The sequence below is a fragment of the Tasmannia lanceolata genome, unplaced genomic scaffold, assembly GCF_043159265.1.
Source record: "Tasmannia lanceolata isolate RefF3 unplaced genomic scaffold, GAP_Taslan_0.1 ptg000020l, whole genome shotgun sequence".
Taxonomy (NCBI): domain Eukaryota; kingdom Viridiplantae; phylum Streptophyta; class Magnoliopsida; order Canellales; family Winteraceae; genus Tasmannia; species Tasmannia lanceolata.
The window spans coordinates 22882161-22900824 of NW_027518697.1; the positions used below are offsets into that span (position 1 = coordinate 22882161).

At 36.2% G+C, this 18664-nt stretch overlaps 1 protein-coding gene across 1 annotated transcript; it reads left to right on the plus strand.

Moving 5' to 3' along the window:
* Positions 1–10298: 10298 nt before the first annotated feature.
* On the plus strand, positions 10299–18175 carry LOC143854891 (uncharacterized). Its single transcript, XM_077365021.1, has 5 exons — positions 10299–10521; positions 14550–14719; positions 16946–17007; positions 17777–17851; positions 17937–18175. The coding sequence occupies exons 1-5, from the start codon at positions 10368–10370 to the stop codon at positions 18082–18084; spliced, it is 609 nt and encodes a 202-aa protein (XP_077221136.1). The 5' UTR covers positions 10299–10367; the 3' UTR covers positions 18085–18175.
* Positions 18176–18664: the final 489 nt, after the last annotated feature.

Genomic DNA, 18664 nt, shown 5'->3' on the forward strand with positions numbered 1-18664 from the left:
AAAGTCGAAACACAGAGAAACCGAGGGAGAAGAAGAAAACTGGAGAAGATGAATAGAGTTTTGTAGACAACCGACCGGAAAAACATCACCGGAGAAGAAGAATACGAATGAAAAGGGTTTGAAATCTCAGATCTGCTTTCTCTCTCTCCTCTGCGAATTTTTTTCTTTTTATTTTAAAAAGCTTTGATTTTCGTTTTTTATAGAAATTTTTTGGAAATGATATTGGCACTACCACTTTTGATTGGCGCGCGGTTGCGCGAAACTTTGATGAACGTGCGACATAATCATGTCCCATTCGGATAAAAATCGCACTATTCCAGAATAAATTCGCGCCCCTCACAGGATAAACACACCCCCCTTTTCTGTTTACACTACGCACACTATCTCGGCTTGTTTGCTAGGCAAACATGCTCGGATCTTGACGAAATTTTGCAGGGACCTTGATGGGACCCTAAACTAGCTTGGGATGAAATTTTGAGTTTTAAAACATTGGTTTGGTTAGGTTTTGCTCAAACATGGGAGGTTTAGGGTACGATCAAAATGGGGTGTCTACACGTAGAAGAGGATCAAGCCGTCGTAGTTCGGAAACAAACTTTCCTAGTATGCTCCTAAAATCTTTTAAGCTTTTAACGTTTCAATGTTTTTTATTTTTAAATGTTTTTTGAATTTTCAAGGTATTTCATTATTTTTTAGAATCTTCAAAATAAAAGTTTCACCCTTTTAGCCAAAGGGAACATAAAAGACAACACACTATGGCAAAATCCCTAGGGCTAAAGGGGAAACCCTAAACAAGCAAGCTAGCGTCCGTGAAAATAAATAACATGGTAAGATCCCAAGTAGGTAAAAACTAATAAGACTGAGATAGTGTCTAAAAAAGAAAGAAGAGGGTCATGACTAACAGACAGACTCCTACCTAATAGGTAAACTCTAGCACTCTAAGGCTAAACCTTAGCTAAAAGGCAAACTCTTAAACTAAAGAATAAACTCCTAAACTAAAGGATAAACTCCTAAACAAGATGATAAACTCCTAAATAAGTACCACTAAAGAGGGGGTGCAAATAAATCAAAACATGTCTAACAACCCTTAAAGGGGGTCAATGAATGTCTCCTAAAAAGAGAGGAGATAAATGAGGTGCTAATAAGACTAGACAAGTCTCTTAGATACAGAGGTGGGCTCTAAGTATCCCTATCATTGCCCCTGTAATGATAAATAGGGTTATAGGCAACTAACAGACCAAGTTGGTCTTCTAAAGTGTTTTGCTAATAAAACAAGGCTTGTCTCCAAAGAAGAACTACCTTGTGAGACAAAACATGTCTCATAACGGGAGCTCTAGATGACTCTTTCATTGCCCTTGCAATGATAGATAGGGTAGGACAACTAAAAAGACTAAGTTAGTCTACTAAAATAAAAAAGAGAAACATTAGGTTTACAAGCCAATTAAGAATAAAAGACAAGGTGAATGATACAATTATCAATACACAACTGAACTAATGTCATTCTCTTCCAAATACAAAACAAACCAAGGCTAGGTGGTAATGATACATAGCTATACTGAGATTATTACCCATAGTCATGAAAACACTCATTCTGTCTAATTATGACAATTAATTTACTTCATTTTGAAAGAAACAAAATAAAGGCATCAACTCCCTAAATATACAATAGTAAAGAGTCATTAACACTGTTATACCCTAGCCTCCATACGAACTTAGCATATGACTTTCACAACAATAGAAAATCTAACAATTTTTAAAATGACAACAATTAAAATGAAGCTAATATACTGATTCTATGTTGTTATTTTGTCTCTACCAAATTTAAAACCGAAAGCAAGAAAGCCAAGAACAAGGACATGTACACCTCAGTACATAAGCTCAACCTAACTCATATCTTCCGCTATGAGCAACAGGTTCTACAATCAAGGGATGATATTTAATTAACCCAGGGTTCCCCTTTTAAAAAAATCAACAAGTATATTCATGCAGCTGACAACTAAATATCTTTTTTTTATATGAGTCTAGTTTTGAAATTCTACAAATTGATTAGATACACTCAAAAGCATTGCTTTGCACAAATATATAACGAAAAGAAAAATAGACCTTTTCAAGAATACATATTTTAATAGAATTATATTACTAGAAAAATAATATAAAATCTAACCCACAAATTAAAATAAGTGAATAATAAAGAAAACATTTCAAATAAATGAATACAAAATTTTATGAAGTCATGCTCATAACCAAAACACTATAAGCCTAAGACTAAAAACTCAATAGATACGTCCAAAAGCATCGCCCAAATATATGAACCAAAACCCATTCATCTCAAATTTTGGATACAAATTCAATAGGGTCATATACAAAATTTTAAATTCACTTGGACGAGAATACAAACTAATTTTATCAACTCAATATCATATAGAAAGAGCGATGTCATGAACTTTTAGCTAAACACATGGCCCCTGCAAACTTCCCAAAAAAAAGTAACCATGTTCGACCTTATGAAGTGAGTCAACTAATATCTACAACGTTCATACTCCTTCATGAATACAATCAGGTTCTACAAAATGGGGCAAGAGTCTACTAAAGTTTGAACTTAGTTTCAATAAACACCATAGAATCTACCCAACTTATAGCAACCAAATGCACATATTCAATCCCTAGTCACTACTTCTAACAAATTGATGCCAACAAGTGAGTCCAATGCCACATAAAACATATACGTACTTCAAAACTCATTAAAACAAATATATAACACACTTCTATTTTTGAAATTCCAAGGGTGGTCCCGAGTACGGCAACTTATGATGAGTGAAAATTAGGTTGCTAACAAGTTTTAACCTTTTGAAAACTTCCAACCCAATTTTGAAGATTAAGAGATCAAGAATGAAATTCAAGCACACAAGTTAAATCCTAAGTGCAATGCAAATAAAGAGCAAGAGTTTAAGAGAGAGTGCACCCGAGATTTAAAGTGGTTCGGTCCTCAAAACGCGAGGCCTACTCCACTCCACCAACCAAACCCGTTGATGGCTTCACTATTTGATCTTCTTAACTCCGGCAAAGATCAGTGCCGATTACAATTCCAATTGCTTTAACCTTGGTGGCAATCCTCACCACGGAGAGTGAGCTCTGCTTCTCCGAACACTCGCCCAAATACAATCTTGAGAATAAGAAAGAAGGAAACAAAAAATCCCTCACAAGGGTTTACAATTTGTTGAAGATGTACAAATTTGAGCCTAATGATCCAAATCCTAATCTTAGAGGATGAGAGGCATAAACAAGCTTTGATTCACTCTTGGGATATTCAAATAGAGTTTTAGAGTGTTAGGATTGATAATTGGGAAGTTTAGAGAATTCTCTCGGAGTTCCGAGAAGCCTATGTCAAGCAGATTTTCAATTCTGTTTTTGGGCTTCCAACTTTACACCAAGTTGGAATTGTTATGAGGGTTCCAAAGTGTTGGAACACTACAAGGACAATCACTTGAACATTTAGGGTGTGTGCTTATTTACTTAATTTATGCCTCTTAAAATCTAAAACTAAGATTGGATCTTATACACTCTAATTAGACTTCGATCTTCAATTGATTCTTCAAGTCTTCATTCGTCTTGGATCTCCGATGTCTTTGGCCTTCATAAGCGGTCCAATGAGAGCTTCTTAGCCTCAATCCAAGCAATCTTGTCTTTACACCATTATGATCTACAACTTAGACAATCAAACACATTAGTGATATAAATCACTTGTGTATTGGAATCATCAAAATAAGATGGGAATGCCAAGGTGTGAACCATTGGGCTTACAATCTCCCCCTTTTTGATGATGACAAGCACAAGAGATTTTCCAATAAAAGCACACATTAATTCCCTTACACTAGATTTCTCTCCCCCTTTGGCATCTATCAAAAAGATGGGGTACAAGAAAAACAAAGGGATAAAATTTTCAATTTTTAAGCTCCCCCTTTTCAAGGAAAAAGACAAACATAGAACTCCCCTATTGAGAAAACAAATTCAATACAAGAGGGAATTTTAAAATTCAAAGATATACAAATTTTTAAGCAACAAGCCCCTAATCTAAGCACATATGAAGAGAATCATATGGGGGCTTTGGGAACCCAAGATTTCTTGGTTCCATCACAATCCCTAATCTTAGATGCACATTGAAATTGGTAATGACCATTAATTCCACAATAATGGCATCTAACATGAGGGTTAGATAGACTAGTCCTATCATAAAATGCATGATTAGGTCTATGACTAGTCTTCTTCAAGATTATGTCAATAATTTTATCACCATTTAAGAATCCATGGAGACATAATCTTAACCTTTCATTATCATTATGAAGATGGGTTATTTAATTTAAAAAATCATTAGTGTCATCTTCATAAGATTTGGAAGAGCTTGCCACATCTTGAAGTTTAACAATTTGGCAAGTTTTCTCATCCAAACAACTCTTAAGGGTTTTAATCTCAAGTTTAAAATTTTCAATTTGTGCTTGAGATTTAGATATGGAAGAAGATGACTCATTTTTCAAAAAATCAAGTTCATTTTCTAATTTTGAAATAGATTTTTTAAGAACTTTATTTTTATAAATTTGAGAATGCAAGGTATTGCACAATTCATCATAAGATATATTTCCACTATCACTACTTGATGAATTACAAGAGGGGTTAGAATTTACCTCATCTTCATGGGTGAGTGCCATGAAGCAAAGACCATCTTTTTTATCTTCCCCTTCACTTGAGCTCTTTCCCGAGGTGCTAGAAGCATCCCAACCGGCTACAAGAGCCTTATTCTTCTTCCAATCCTTTTTTCCCTTGTACTTCGAGGAAGATGACTTGAGAAGAGGACAATCCGGTCTTTTGTGTCCCGTCTTCTTGCAATTGTAACACCTTATTCCTCCTTCTACTTCACTTTCTTCTATCTTCTTCTTTTTATCCTTTTTATGTTGCTTTCTCCATAAGCTTTTAAATTTTCTTAACGCTTTTTCCTCATCACTATCCGCTTCACTTGAGGATGATGAGTCGTGGAGGCCTTTAGAGCTAGAGATCGACTTTCTCTTTCTTTCTCTTTCGGCTTCTTCTCTTCTTGACGGCTAGTGAGGAGCATCTCATGAGTGATAAGAGATCCTACAAGCTCCTCCATAGTTAGTGTCTTGAGATCTTTTGATTCTTGGATGGCTGTGACTTTTGGATCCCAATAAGGAGGAAGTGACCTAAGCAACTTACTCACAAGCTCATCAGTAGGATAAGATTTACCAAGATTTGCTAATTCATTAGATATTTTAGAAAATTGGGTATACATTTCGGAAATACTTTCATTCTGACCCATTCTAAACATTTCATATTTGCTCTTTAACAAGTTTATTTTGGAATCCTTGACTTGTGATGTTCCCTCATGGGTAACTGCAAGTGTATCCAAAATAATCTTGGCGAAATAAAAAAGAGCTACTCTATTAAACTCCTCCGTAGATAAGGTGCAAAACAAAGAATTTATAGCTTTGTAATTTAAATTTGCATGTCTTTTCTCTACAGCATTCCATTCTTCAAATGGCTTGGAAGGCAAAATGTATCCATTTTCAACAATATGCCAAAGCTTCACATCTATCGAAAGAAGATAGATGCGCATCCTTGTCTTCCAATGTCCATAGTTGGACCCATCAAAGAAAGGATGTCTAGTTGTGGAATGGCCTTTCGGAAGTCCGGTTCCATTTTTGTCTGCCATTTCATAATTAGAAAGTTGCCAAAGATTTTATGATCTTTCCCTTGTTGAAATTTTAAAAAAAATTTCAAAGATTTTTAGAAAAGAAAATCTTTTAAGAGCCAAGGCTCTGATACCAAGTGAAATTCCAAGGGTGGTCCCTAGTACGGCAACTTATGATGAGTGAAAATTAGGTTGCTAACAAGTTTTAACCTTTTGAAAACTTCCAACCCAATTTTGAAGATTAAGAGATCAAGAATGAAATTCAAGCACACAAGTTAAATCCTATGTGCAATGCAAATAAAGAGCAAGAGTTTAACAGAGAGTGCACCCGAGATTTAAAGTGGCAAAACGCGAGGCCTACTCCACTCCACCAACCAAACCCGTTGATGGCTTCACTATTTGATCTTCTTAACTCCGGCAAAGATCAGTGCCGATTACAATTCCAATTGCTTTAACCTTGGTGGCAATCCTCACCACGGAGAGTGGGCTCTGCTTCTCCGAACACTCGCCCAAATACAATCTTGAGAATAAGAAAGAAGGAAACAAAAAATCCCTCACAAGGGTTTACAATTTGTAGAAGATGTACAAATTTGAGCCTAATGATCCAAATCCTAATCTTAGAGGATGAGAGGCATAAACAAGCTTTGATTCACTCTTGGGATATTCAAATAGAGTTTTAGAGTGTTAGGATTGATAATTGAGAAGTTTAGAATACCCATATATATAAGAAAACCCAATATGACTGTTTGAGGGGCATTGTCGTAAATCTGGTAAAGTTCCCAACGGTCACATTTTTCTTCCCATTATAGTGATCTCGGAGTTCCGAAAATTATCTCGGAGTTCCGGGAATACAAACAGAAGTTGGAAAAAAGCTACTGGACCAAATCTCGGAGCTCCGAGGATTTCTCGGAGTTCCGAGCTCGGAGCTCCGAGAAGCCTATGCCAAGCAGATTTTCAATTCTGTTTTTGGGCTTCCAACTTGACACCAAGTTGGAATTATTATGAGGGTTCCAAAGTGTTGGAACACCACAAGGACAATCACTTGAACATTTAGGGTGTGTGTTTATTTACTTAATTTATACCTCTTAAAATCTAAAACTAAGATTGGATCTTATATATTCTAATTTGACTTCGATCTTCAATTGATTCTTCAAGTCTTCATTCGTCTTGGATCTCCGATGTCTTTGGCCTTCATAAGCGGTCCAATGAGAGCTTCTTGGCCTCAATCCAAGCAATCTTGTCTTAACACCATTATGATCTACAACTTAGACAATCAAACACATTAGTGATATAAATCACTTGTGTATTGGAACCATCAAAATAAGATGGGAATGCCAAGGTGGGAACCATTGGGCTTACAATTTTTCTGAACATACAATTACAGAGCTGAAAGTAGTATGTTGCTTTGCTTTAAAACTCAAATAATTAAGTGATTAGTATGAATACCATCTAAAATAATTCAAAATGAACTTAATAGAATCACTCTTATCTAGAGGGTAGAACACATCAAAGGATTATGAACAACAGTACAGGGCATGTTTATCCAATGTTTCCCAAACATTTCCATGAGTGTAATCCAAACACTTTCAACTTACCAAGCATTTCCCAACAAAATGCCTTATATTCCTCATGAAGTATATCAATAGCAAAATGTTATTCAAGATACGACTATAAGCCATATTACCCCAGTACTCATTAGCATAGGTATTCATTTTGTCTTATTTAAACAAGCATATTATCAAGAAATATAAGAACATCAGAATATATAAACAATATAAGCTATTTCTGAATGGATAAAAGGAATTCATCAAACTATCCCCATTGTGTAAAGAAATGAATCACCCCTGTACCCACAGCTCATTCAAGCCCAAAAAAAATCTATCCAATTATGTTTTGTGTAAAACTTACAAAACAATGATGATGTTATATCTAAAAAAAATGTTACAAAATCATAGAAAAAACTTCAACAAATTCTAGACAACATTATACGAACACAAGTTTTCCATCTGAAAAGAAAGAGATACAACCATACTTATTTCAGCATTTCATAAGAATGTTAAAGATATTACTTGTATTACGATAACAAACTGATCAAACAGAAGTAATTGGTACAGGTGAAAATACTGATAGAGTAGGAGAACTTAAGACAAGGCAAATGAGCTAGGAACACCCTAATAAAAGTCATTTTTAAGATGATAGAACCTTTAGAACAAGCTAATCTCTTTAAAACCACAATATTTATCAAGAGATTGATAACCTTATTCTCTAAATTCGTATCATGCCACAAAACCTGTTATGAAAATGTTCTCTCATTATTTCTAACAAGTTTTAGGATTAACGATCAAAGCTAAATTAGGATTAACGATTGAAGCTAAAATTAGTGCACATCAAAGCTAAAATTAGGATTAACGATCGAAGCTAAAAACATAAACATTACACTCCAACATGAATATCAGCATTAAAATCAGAGCTAAATATGAATACGATGAACTGACCTAAAGTTCTAGCATACATTCATGCCAAAATAGAATCAATAGTCCCTAAAACATTCATCTCATACTCTAATACAAACATCAACACTAGAAACAGAACCAAAATGAGTCTAGTAAGCCAATCTAAAATTCTAACATATAATTTTGAAGCTTAAAAAAAATTATAATCGAATAACACTCAAATCTCGGATTTCTTCTAAACTAAAACATATATAAGAAATTCAATGAACAATAAGAATTAAACAAACCATATTCTAAAGAAAAAACTGAGGATAATACCTCTTGTTTAGACGATGGCAATTGGAATAACCTGAGATGATGAAGCTTTCGCCAAAACAATAATAGATTAACGATTGAAGTTGCAAAGAATTCCTAAATTGATGGAGAACCTGAACGACTAAGAGAAATCGAATCCAAATTACAAGATCAAGGTAATCCTCTGCTTTTTGCTTCTCAAATCTCTTCATATTCTCTTCAACTTTTAGAAAAACCTTTGTTTCTCTTCTTGCACAAGCTTCCTTCCTAAGATCTGTTTATCTCTCTCTCTCTCTGTCTCTCTTTTTGAATTTTTCTAGTTTAAGAAGAAACTCTAGATCAAGGCTTTTCAGAGATAGAATCAGAGATTAAAGGTTTGAGCTAGGGTTTGCTGAAGAAGAAGGGGAGAAGTTAGGGTTTCTAATTGAGTTAGGGTTGTTATAATGTGGAAAGAGAAGATCTAGGGTTTCACTATGAAATCTAGGGTTTCACAGAGAGGAACAAAGAAAAATAACAGCTTTGAAGTGAAAAGATGAAGAAGATATGTCGGTCAAAGCTTGTTCTTGCCGGAGGATGTAAACGGCCTGAAGAGCCACCGGAAAATGACAGGAATCTTGAGGAAGATGATAAGGAATATAGCTTGAGTTAGGGTTTGGTTTTTTCTTCATGCTCTCTGTCTCTCTCTCTCTCTCTCTCTGACGAAAATGGGAAAAAGATCTTAATTTCTTAGCTTCTAAGAGAAGCCAACACCCTTTTTATAGAAGTTTCAATAAATTTTGGCCCCTCATAAGTTACTTTGGTACACCCCTCTCTATGTTGTTTCACTTTATTTCGACTGACAATGGTAGCCCAAGGTAAAAGTTTTAATGAAAAATTTAGGTAAAATTGTTTACCCCCTTTAAGTGCCAAGGGACAATCACTTGTAACAAATCAATCTAACTGAAACTCACCCAAACTGGATAAACCGCTCCCCTCTTTCTACAGTATATTACACTATACTACGAACTATGCTCGTCTTATTAGGCAAAGTTCAACAAATTTTAATGAAATTTTACAAGGACCTACTTGGGATCCTAATCTACCCTAGGGCAAAGCTTGGGACTTTGGTTCAATGATATAAATGGTTTGTTTTTATTCAAAATGATAGTTTGGGGTTCGATCAAAATGGGGTGTCTACAGAGACCAAGTGGCACGACTCAGCCTTCTCCTCTTCAATCAAATTTCAGAAAGGTTTTCTCCAAAAGACATAAGTACAGTTTTTCTTATTTCGATTTTTGATTTCCAACAGAAAAGAGATTTCGATTCAAGTAGCAGTTTTTGGCTTCGAGTTGCATGTTTTTAGGTTCAACTAAGCCATAGATCAGACCGCTCACCTATTACAAATTCCAACACTCTTTTAAACAAGTACCACGTCCACAATGGGTGTAAATACTAACCAATATGCCAAAAGCTCCAGAGTTGATGGAACGCGTTAGGCTATGTCCTTTAAACCTCTCCCACATATCGAGTTGGGTAGCACCTAGTCGCATACCTAGGCATGACCTCATCCAGGACTATAATATACCACCATGCTTCTAAATCCGAAGTCCTTGGCAGCCCACTCAGTGACAACTTTCACAGGTCGTCCATTCCACGGTGGCCCACTCTATGCCAACTTCACTATAGTGACTTTGACTATAGCTTTTCTAGGTAGTCATTTCCATCAGTCGCCCCTTCCGTGACTCAAAACACAAAACCTAACTTATACCCATAAAAAAAATGATGGAACGGGGTAGGCTAGGCCCTTTAAATCTGTCCCATACTAGGTTAGGTCCCACCTAATCCCATACCTAGGCAGGCCCCACTAAGCAACGAAATTCCGTACCTTCTCTCCATCCTCTCGCCAATAAAATAACACTGCGCAACGTCGAGAGGGAGAGAGAATGGCGAAAGAAGAGGAAGGAGAGGAAGGGCAGAATCCCGTGAAGGGTTCTTTCAAGGGGAAATCTTGTAAGGGATGTCTCTACTATTCAACCCTTTTAAAATCAAAAGCCCGAAATCCTCTCTGTGTTGGTGTCACAAGAACCCTACCACAAGGTTTTCTTTCCATCTCTCCTTTTTATTTTATGCATTATTCCTTTTGGAATCTCTCCCTCTTTCTGTGATACTTTCCTTTTGCTTATATTTATAGACCATCCTAGTTGCCATAACCTTGTGCCAATTTTTTCTAGATTCTATATTTGTTTTGTAGTTCTGAAAGGGGGTATTGGATTCTATATGCACATCTTTGTATTGGGTTTAGTGGTTGGCTTGGTAGAACTGATCATTTATTTCTTTTTACGCATTGAAGTGGTATTCATGAGCTACTGATCTTATTTTGGGGTTTGATTGATTATTGGATCATGTGGCAGTTGAAGTCTTTCAATTAATTGGATTAGGAGGCCTTTTGAGGGAGTAGAGCAGTACAATCTTCTAAAAAATAATGGGCATCTATCTAAATGTTCAATAAACAAAGACAATTATTGTTAGGTAGACATCTTTCATATGGCAATTGCAGACTTTCAATTAAATTGGATTAGGGGGTCCAATTAGGAGCAAGTTGGGCATTTTGAGGGAGTAGAGAAGTACAATCATCCAAAGAACGATGGTAATCTATCTAAATGTTAGCACAAAGAAACTATCTAAATGTTAGCACAAAGAAACTATCTAAATGCACAACGAACAAAGATAATTCTCGTCAGGAAGATATATTTCATATGACAATTGCAGTCTTTCAATTAATTGGATTAGGAGGTCTAATTAGGAGCAAGTTGGACATTTTGAGGGAGTAGAGCTGTACAATCATCCAAAAAATGATACCATATAAAAAAAATCATCCAAAAAATGATGGGCACATATCTAAATGCACAAAGAAACTTCTAATTGCGCAACGAACATAGACAATTTTCGTCAGGTAGACATCTATCATATGGGAATTGTAGGCTTTGAGGTAGAAATCTTTCATATGGCAATTGTAGTCTTTCAATTAATTTGATTAGGAGGTCCAATTAGGAGCAAGTTTGGCATTATGAGGGAGTAGAGCAGTACAACTATCCAAAAAATGACTGGCATATATCGAAATGCACAAATAAACTATCTAAATGCGTAACAACTAACAAACAAAGACAATTCTCATCAGGTAGAAATCTTTCATATGGCAATTGTAGTCTTTCAATTAATTGGGTTAGGAGGTCTAATTAGGATAGAGGGAGAGCCTTGGTGCAACAGTAGGGTTGCTCCATTGTGACCTGGTGGTCACGGGTTCGAGTCACGGAGACAGCCTCTATGCAAAGCAGGGGTAAGGCTGCGTACATGTAGCCCTCCCTAGACCCCGCAACGGCGGGAGCCTCGTGCACTGGGCCGCCCTTTAGGAGGTCTAATTAGGATCAAGTTGGATATTTTAAGGGAGTAGAGCAGTACAACCATCCAAAAAATGATAGGCATCTATCTAAATGCTAAAAAAAAAAAAAAATCTAAATGCTCAAAGAACCTACCTAAATCCAATTCTTGTCAGGCAGACATCTTTCTTTAGGATTAAGCATTTGGTTATACTTGGAACAGGTGTTGCATTTTATGTTATAATGCATAGTTCTTGTCACTTATGGGACCTCATCTGACATGAAAAAGGAAACGTTGTATCCCTAGAAATCACTCTTTCAAACAATTGAGTCATTATGGATTGTTTTGAATGGCCATTATGGATTATTCATTTTTGTGAATGGCCATTGTGGATTGTTCATTGTTTTTTCTTACAGCACAATGAATCAATAAAGGTGGGGAAGGTTATAGGATGTTCCTTTTCTTATCTTTATTTTTTTCTACTTTTTGAGCCAACGATATATTTTTCAGTAAACTAAAAACAGCTTTTACTATCATCACCCACAGCCTAAAGCATAAAAAGTTCCACAAAGTGGACATAGCTATATAAGAATTATAAATACGACACATAATCTCATGACATTGAATCATTAAAACTAACATCACAATTTTATTAGTCATTTGTGAGTTGCCTTCTTGGTGGATTTGGAAACTCCTAATAATCTCTAAAGATGTGGGATCTGTTCATCAAGGTATGGATAAATATGTCCAAGTGCATGTGATTCTCTTATATCCATTGGATTAAGTAAGGGAAACATCCTCATCCATAGCTTTGTTGAAAAATGACTGTAGAGACACATAATATCTTTCCAAAAATCCAACATGTTCATCTTGGTTGCATTGGTAGAATCAATTGGACTGACACACGCAATGATGTTTCTCCTTTATTAGTTGTTGCTTCACCAAATCCCACATGATGCATCACTCCTCGCCTTGCCGATGGAATCATCCTTGTCCATTTCTTTCTTGGGAAAAGACCAGAGATGCCTAATATGGCAATACCATTCCAAGATGCCAACACGTCTGGCTCAGTTGGACTGGCGCATGGAAGAATGATTGCTTCTTCATTAGTCACTACTCCACTTGACCCAACATGGTGCATCACTCCTTACTCAAAAACTTTTTAGCGTTGCCAGCATAATTGTTCTCATCCATAATTTTGTTGGGGAAAGCTCTTACAGAAGCTGAGCCGCCCTAATATTGTTTCATAAATGTTGCACCTCGAGTTTGATTGATTATGTATGTGATGTTATAAATATGGATACTTGTCATATCTTGTTGGGGAGACCTTGGCAATTTGACAGGGATTCCACTCACAAGGGAAGAGAGAATGTCTTCGTTGTTTGCCATGACAACAAGAGTTATGCACTTCAACCTTTGACGGATGAGGACCCCAAAGCTTCTCAAGTGGAGGGGCAATCATGTTTGATGGTAAAGGAATCATCTGCCAAATCCAAGAGGAAGCTGATGCATAAAGGTGTCAAAAAGAAGCTCACCGGGTCCAATGCTAAATACGATGCATAAAAGGCAAGGCAAGGCGTGCCAAAGTCTTTGAAGTTGGAGATTCAATGACGACATCGCTAATGAACTGGAGGTCGAGTTCTCTTCAAGCGGAGGGGAATGATGTGGGTTGCAAGGCAAATAATTTGGAAAGTTGCCCAAGAGCCCACGTCTCTTTCTAAAATTGAAAGAAGAAAGGAAGCAGCATATTTTTAATTCAAAGCAATTTCTATTTGAGTACGGTTAAATTAAGCAACTTATGTATTGCTTTTTAGACTTGAGGTGGTTGTAGTTGATCGATTTAGAAAAAAACTTAATATATACTATATAGCTACGTGCAAAGGCTTGTTACACGATTTATTCTTGTTTATTCTTGTTTTTGAAATAAAGAATTTCTTTCTTTCTTGGTTAGGGAAAGTGGTATTTTACTCGTTCTTCATGGCTTCGTCGAACACCCCTTCGTGGATTCGAAGGTTTAGTCCGATCGGTGTTGATATTAATCAACCTCGACTCGTTCTTCGTGCTTCCGGCTACGCCAAATACCAATTCTTCCCCCAAAACTAATACTTCTTGTTATCAAGGAAAACCAATATTTTATAGCTGTTACGAAAAAGTAGCTGAAATCATTATTTTCAATCCAAGTCATGTTAACTTGTTTACCAACTTTACATTCTATATTAAGAAAAACTAAGTTTCTACATGAAATTCATTTTGTTCTGTGAGTCTAATCTGTGCATTGATCTCATGTCATTGAACTCCAATTTATAACCTTTTTTTTTTGAATGGTCATATTGTAACTCCTTTTCTTACCTATGATTTACTTTTTTCCCATTTTCTAAAACTATGGTTTCAATAAGTTTGTGTAATTTGATTCTCGTCCTTTCTTTTGGAGTCTATAATGCTTCTTGGACAACTTGAAGCTGTTTGGATGTTGCCTGCCTCGCTAACTCATTTTCATTTAGAGCTCCCCTTGGAGAGCAATGGGTACCTATAGGCCTTATGACTTATGTTGCTTTTTTTTGTTGAAATCCTCTATATAAAAATGAAATTCTGATTTTGTACCTTCTGACTGCCATCCTGTTCTTAGCTTTCATACATCCCATATCTTTGCTGTCTCACATTATGATGCTCTTTTTTTGTTGGATTATTCATTTGTAGGTGTCATTATAGTAACCAATAATATACTTATTTTCAAACTTTCTGGGCAGTTCCTAGCTATATCATAGGAGATTCTGAGGTGGAGGCATCTAAAGAGGGTCGTAGCTTGTCAGACTTCAAGTATGCTTGTGTTGGTTATTCAGTAATTTTGGATAATAAAGATGATCCTGCTGTGCAGCAAGATAAACAAGCAGAGCTTCCATTTTGTGTTGGTATCGAGGTTATTATCTTAATGACACTTTAATGTTTGGATATTGAAGAGTTCAATATTGAATTTCTTCTCTAGCATGAAATTTTCTTTGGATAATTTTTTTTTTCAATTTTGCTAATCTTTATTGTGTGAATTTCTGAAGTGCTTGCACCGCATCCTGGGTCTATTTACACGGAGACTTATCAGTCAGCCTGCAGTGATGTTCTAATGTTTCTTGTGGTTTCTGAAAATTTTCTCACACCAAAGTAATGTTTGCTATTTTATTACTGAATTGTATGAATTATAATTTACATATGTCGCTAAGGAAGTGCCCTTAGAACTAAAGCACTGACTAACTTTCGTAAGGACAAACTGGAATTACAGCTGTATATAAGTGACAAAAAAAAACAGCCTATATAAAATGTTCTGGTTATCTCAATTATCTTTAACAGTCCTCAAAGTTGGCAAGTGAAGATTGACAAACACCTGATGTGCTACTCAACCACTTAGCCTTTATATTATCAGCATTTTTAAGGACAATCAGCCAATTGAAGTGTATAAAGTATATTGATGATAGGAATGTCTCTGAGATCAGCCTTTACACAATTAAAGTGGCAGTTTATTTCTTTGTGCTTCATTTAAGCATAAAAGATGGGACAGATGGTAATGTATGTTGTGTTGGTAATGTCACAATGAAGAAAGGCATGCTTTATTTTGAGCAGAAAACAAGGCTGAACAACTCATTAAAGTTGTTGATTCACTCTAAAAAAGGAATGAATTTTAGGCAGGTCTTGGATTCGATGAGGTTGTCCCTGGCAGTACAGGCTATACTTACTATGAGTGCTGTAAAGCAGGACAATCCTAAGTGGGATCTCATACATTCGTCAAGGGAAGGGGAAGTGCATTAAATAGAATATATCCTGAAGGCTTGCCATCTAATTGATTCAGGCAAATAACGGGACTGTAGTGTGATTGAAACCCTTGTAACACAAAAATGACTGAATATTGAAGAACCAAAGTACGGAGCTGATCCGACACGGATTCGAGGTGTCGGATTCTGCAAACCCCCAAAATAGGAACAAGTGAAAGTAACCAATCTAATCAGAATATCAGGAACTGAAATATCGCCTGCTATATTTTCAGTGGTTCACTGTTCTGATTTGTTACATGGATTTTTCTAAAAGGGGAGAGTCCCATGTTGGAGATGCATCAGATTCCGACACTCCATTCTTAACAAAACTTATGGATTTCTTTCTTTTTGACATTGACATATTACCATATCTTTTGAGTTCGACCGCCCTAGGTTATGTACATTGACATATTACCATATATAGGTTATGTACATTGACATATACATAACCTATATATAAACATGTTTTTATATGAAATATTATTTTTTCATTTACTTAATATATCTCCAAATCCGCAGATCCTATTTTCAGGGCTTACCGAGTTGAATTTTTCTTACCCAAGTCAGATTCCGCTACTGATATCCTGTAACTTCTGCTTTCTTTACCAAAACACCACTGTTGAAGAGATAGGGCCCTCTTGTACCCTCTTATATGAACTGCTTTAAGTAAAAAAAAAAAAGCACACACCTTAAATGATGACTTAAGCAATTCATATAATAGTCTATAAGTTAGTGGGCTCAACGGCTACATTCTGGGAATTTCTCCTGGAATTGAGCGAAATCAAATGCTATGTGCCTATCCCTTATTTGTACGTCACATGATTTCATTTTCATTTTCCTAACCACTTGTTTCTTGGGGTTCATTTTCATAATTTCATTTCTTTTGCACTTATTTCCAGTTCATGGTGGCTTTCATCCAAACTTTTACTTTTATTAACTCATGCACTCTTCCTGCACTTTTTACGAGGAAAACAAATGCTGTGTTGAATGCAAGCATTTATGCACTCTGTTTCTTCAGAGGAATTTTGGTTAAAAAGTAGAAAGATAAGAAACGGATTTTTATTTTATTTTTTTGGTTTCTCATTTAAACCTACGAACACTCTCACATTTTCATTTGGCACAGCTTACCTAAAAAGAAGAACAAAAGAAATAAAAGAAAATAGATCTTTTCATATCATGGTTCTAGTTTCTAATTCTCCACTTACATAAGAACTGCAGCCTGTACTATAAACTAACCACTTACTGTTAGAAAGTTCCTTGCTCTATAATTTAGATATTTCAGTCTAATCTGTATGCCTACTAAATCACCAAATGCCATCTTACATGAGCATTTTTTTTTTTGGCAGCTTTTGGTAGACAAAAGAGCTTCAGCTGCTGACCATGTTCCTGCCCATGTACACAACAGGGAAGATATTGTAACACAATGAGAACCATTTTAATCTACTTTTTGGGATTTACACATTTTTTTTGTCAGTTCTCAGTAGAAATTCTGGATAATGTGTTCTTAATTAATGCACACGCATGCATAGTTGCATACTCGGTCCATGATTTCTTCTTTCACATGTGCTGTTTTGTTTGCCCCATAATAAACTGAGAATTGTTATTTCTCTAGATAATTGTGATTCTGTTTCATTACGTAGGAAGATTAACTGATACTTCTCTGTAATAAACACAGTTCTAAGCTATTAAAAAAACAGTTTTAAATGTTTACTTGGATGATTGTTGTATTGTGATATTTGATAGATTGGTTTCTTGTAACTCCAAATCAAAAGTTCAAAACTTCTCTGCGAATAAACTTACACTTCAAATGTTTTTTTTTTTGAAAGTTCAACTTACAATTCAAATGTTGAAGCTTTCTGATTTGTGTTGGCAAGGGAAGTCTTTTCTGTTTTCTGGTATGTTCTCTAATTGTGCTGAAAAGGGGAGTGATGTGGATAGATATACTCTATGTTACATGGATAGGCAAAGAATCCGTGTCAGAAACATCTCGGATTCAAATAATTTAGGATTCACAGAAGCACTTCTAGGACTCTTTTAATTGTTTTTTTTCCTGAATATTGCTACCACAACCTTACAATTACTTAGCAAAAGTTCAACCCAACCCGACCCTACTCAACCCAAGTCGCACCCCTAACCACAAGCCACCATGTACTGACTCATAGCCATGTATTTCTTACAGATGATTGTTTTTTACCCCAGCCACGGCCATACAAACCACCCCCACATGCTATGGGAGAGGAATTCGTAAGCAGGTAAGCCTGGAGTTTCCATGATTCAGTCTTTTTTTCCTATCTTTTCCGTTGAAAGCAGTGAATTCTGAAGCTAACAGAAATGCAGGTTCACAAGAAATGCGGGTCTGGTGGCTTCGGGCGTGGCCAGGAACATGAACAGAGTGTGTGTTTATGTAAAGGATAGTTTTGATGACATACTATACACATACCGTAGACGACCCAAGAAGATGGTACTGAATGAATGTACAATATGATAAAAGAAGCAACATAATAGAGGGAGGGGGGAGGTAATCTCTGCTGATTGTCCGGTATCCTTCAAATTATTATTATTATTATCATTTTTTTTTTGTGCATTTGGCTAGATATAGGGGTGCAAGTTTGGCCCTGTCAGCCCTGAGCCCGAACAGGGTCTGGGTTGGATTTTCCAACCCTGAGGGCGGGTCAAGGTTCATTTTTTAGGCCCTGACTCAAGGTCTGGTCGGGTCGGGTTCAGGGTTAATACCTCGGGTCAGCTCGACCCAGCCTGATCCTAAGTTTTCTATTATAGAATTGAACCATCTGTGCATGTTTCTTTTGCTAATGTTTTCTATTATCTTGGATTGGTGTTTCTTTGGATTATTATTATTAATTGTCTCTGCTGCCTGTCATGTTGCTGAATTCATAGTCTTATTTTGTTCCCTTTCTCTGTTTATTGATCATTTTGTTCTATATGATGTGGTTGCTTTATTTTTGGCACTCTTAACTGGTATTTGAACTAGGGTCAATCAGGGCCAATCAGGGCGGGCCAGGGCCGCACTGAGCCCTGTAGGGCGGGCAATGGGTTGAGGTTTTCTG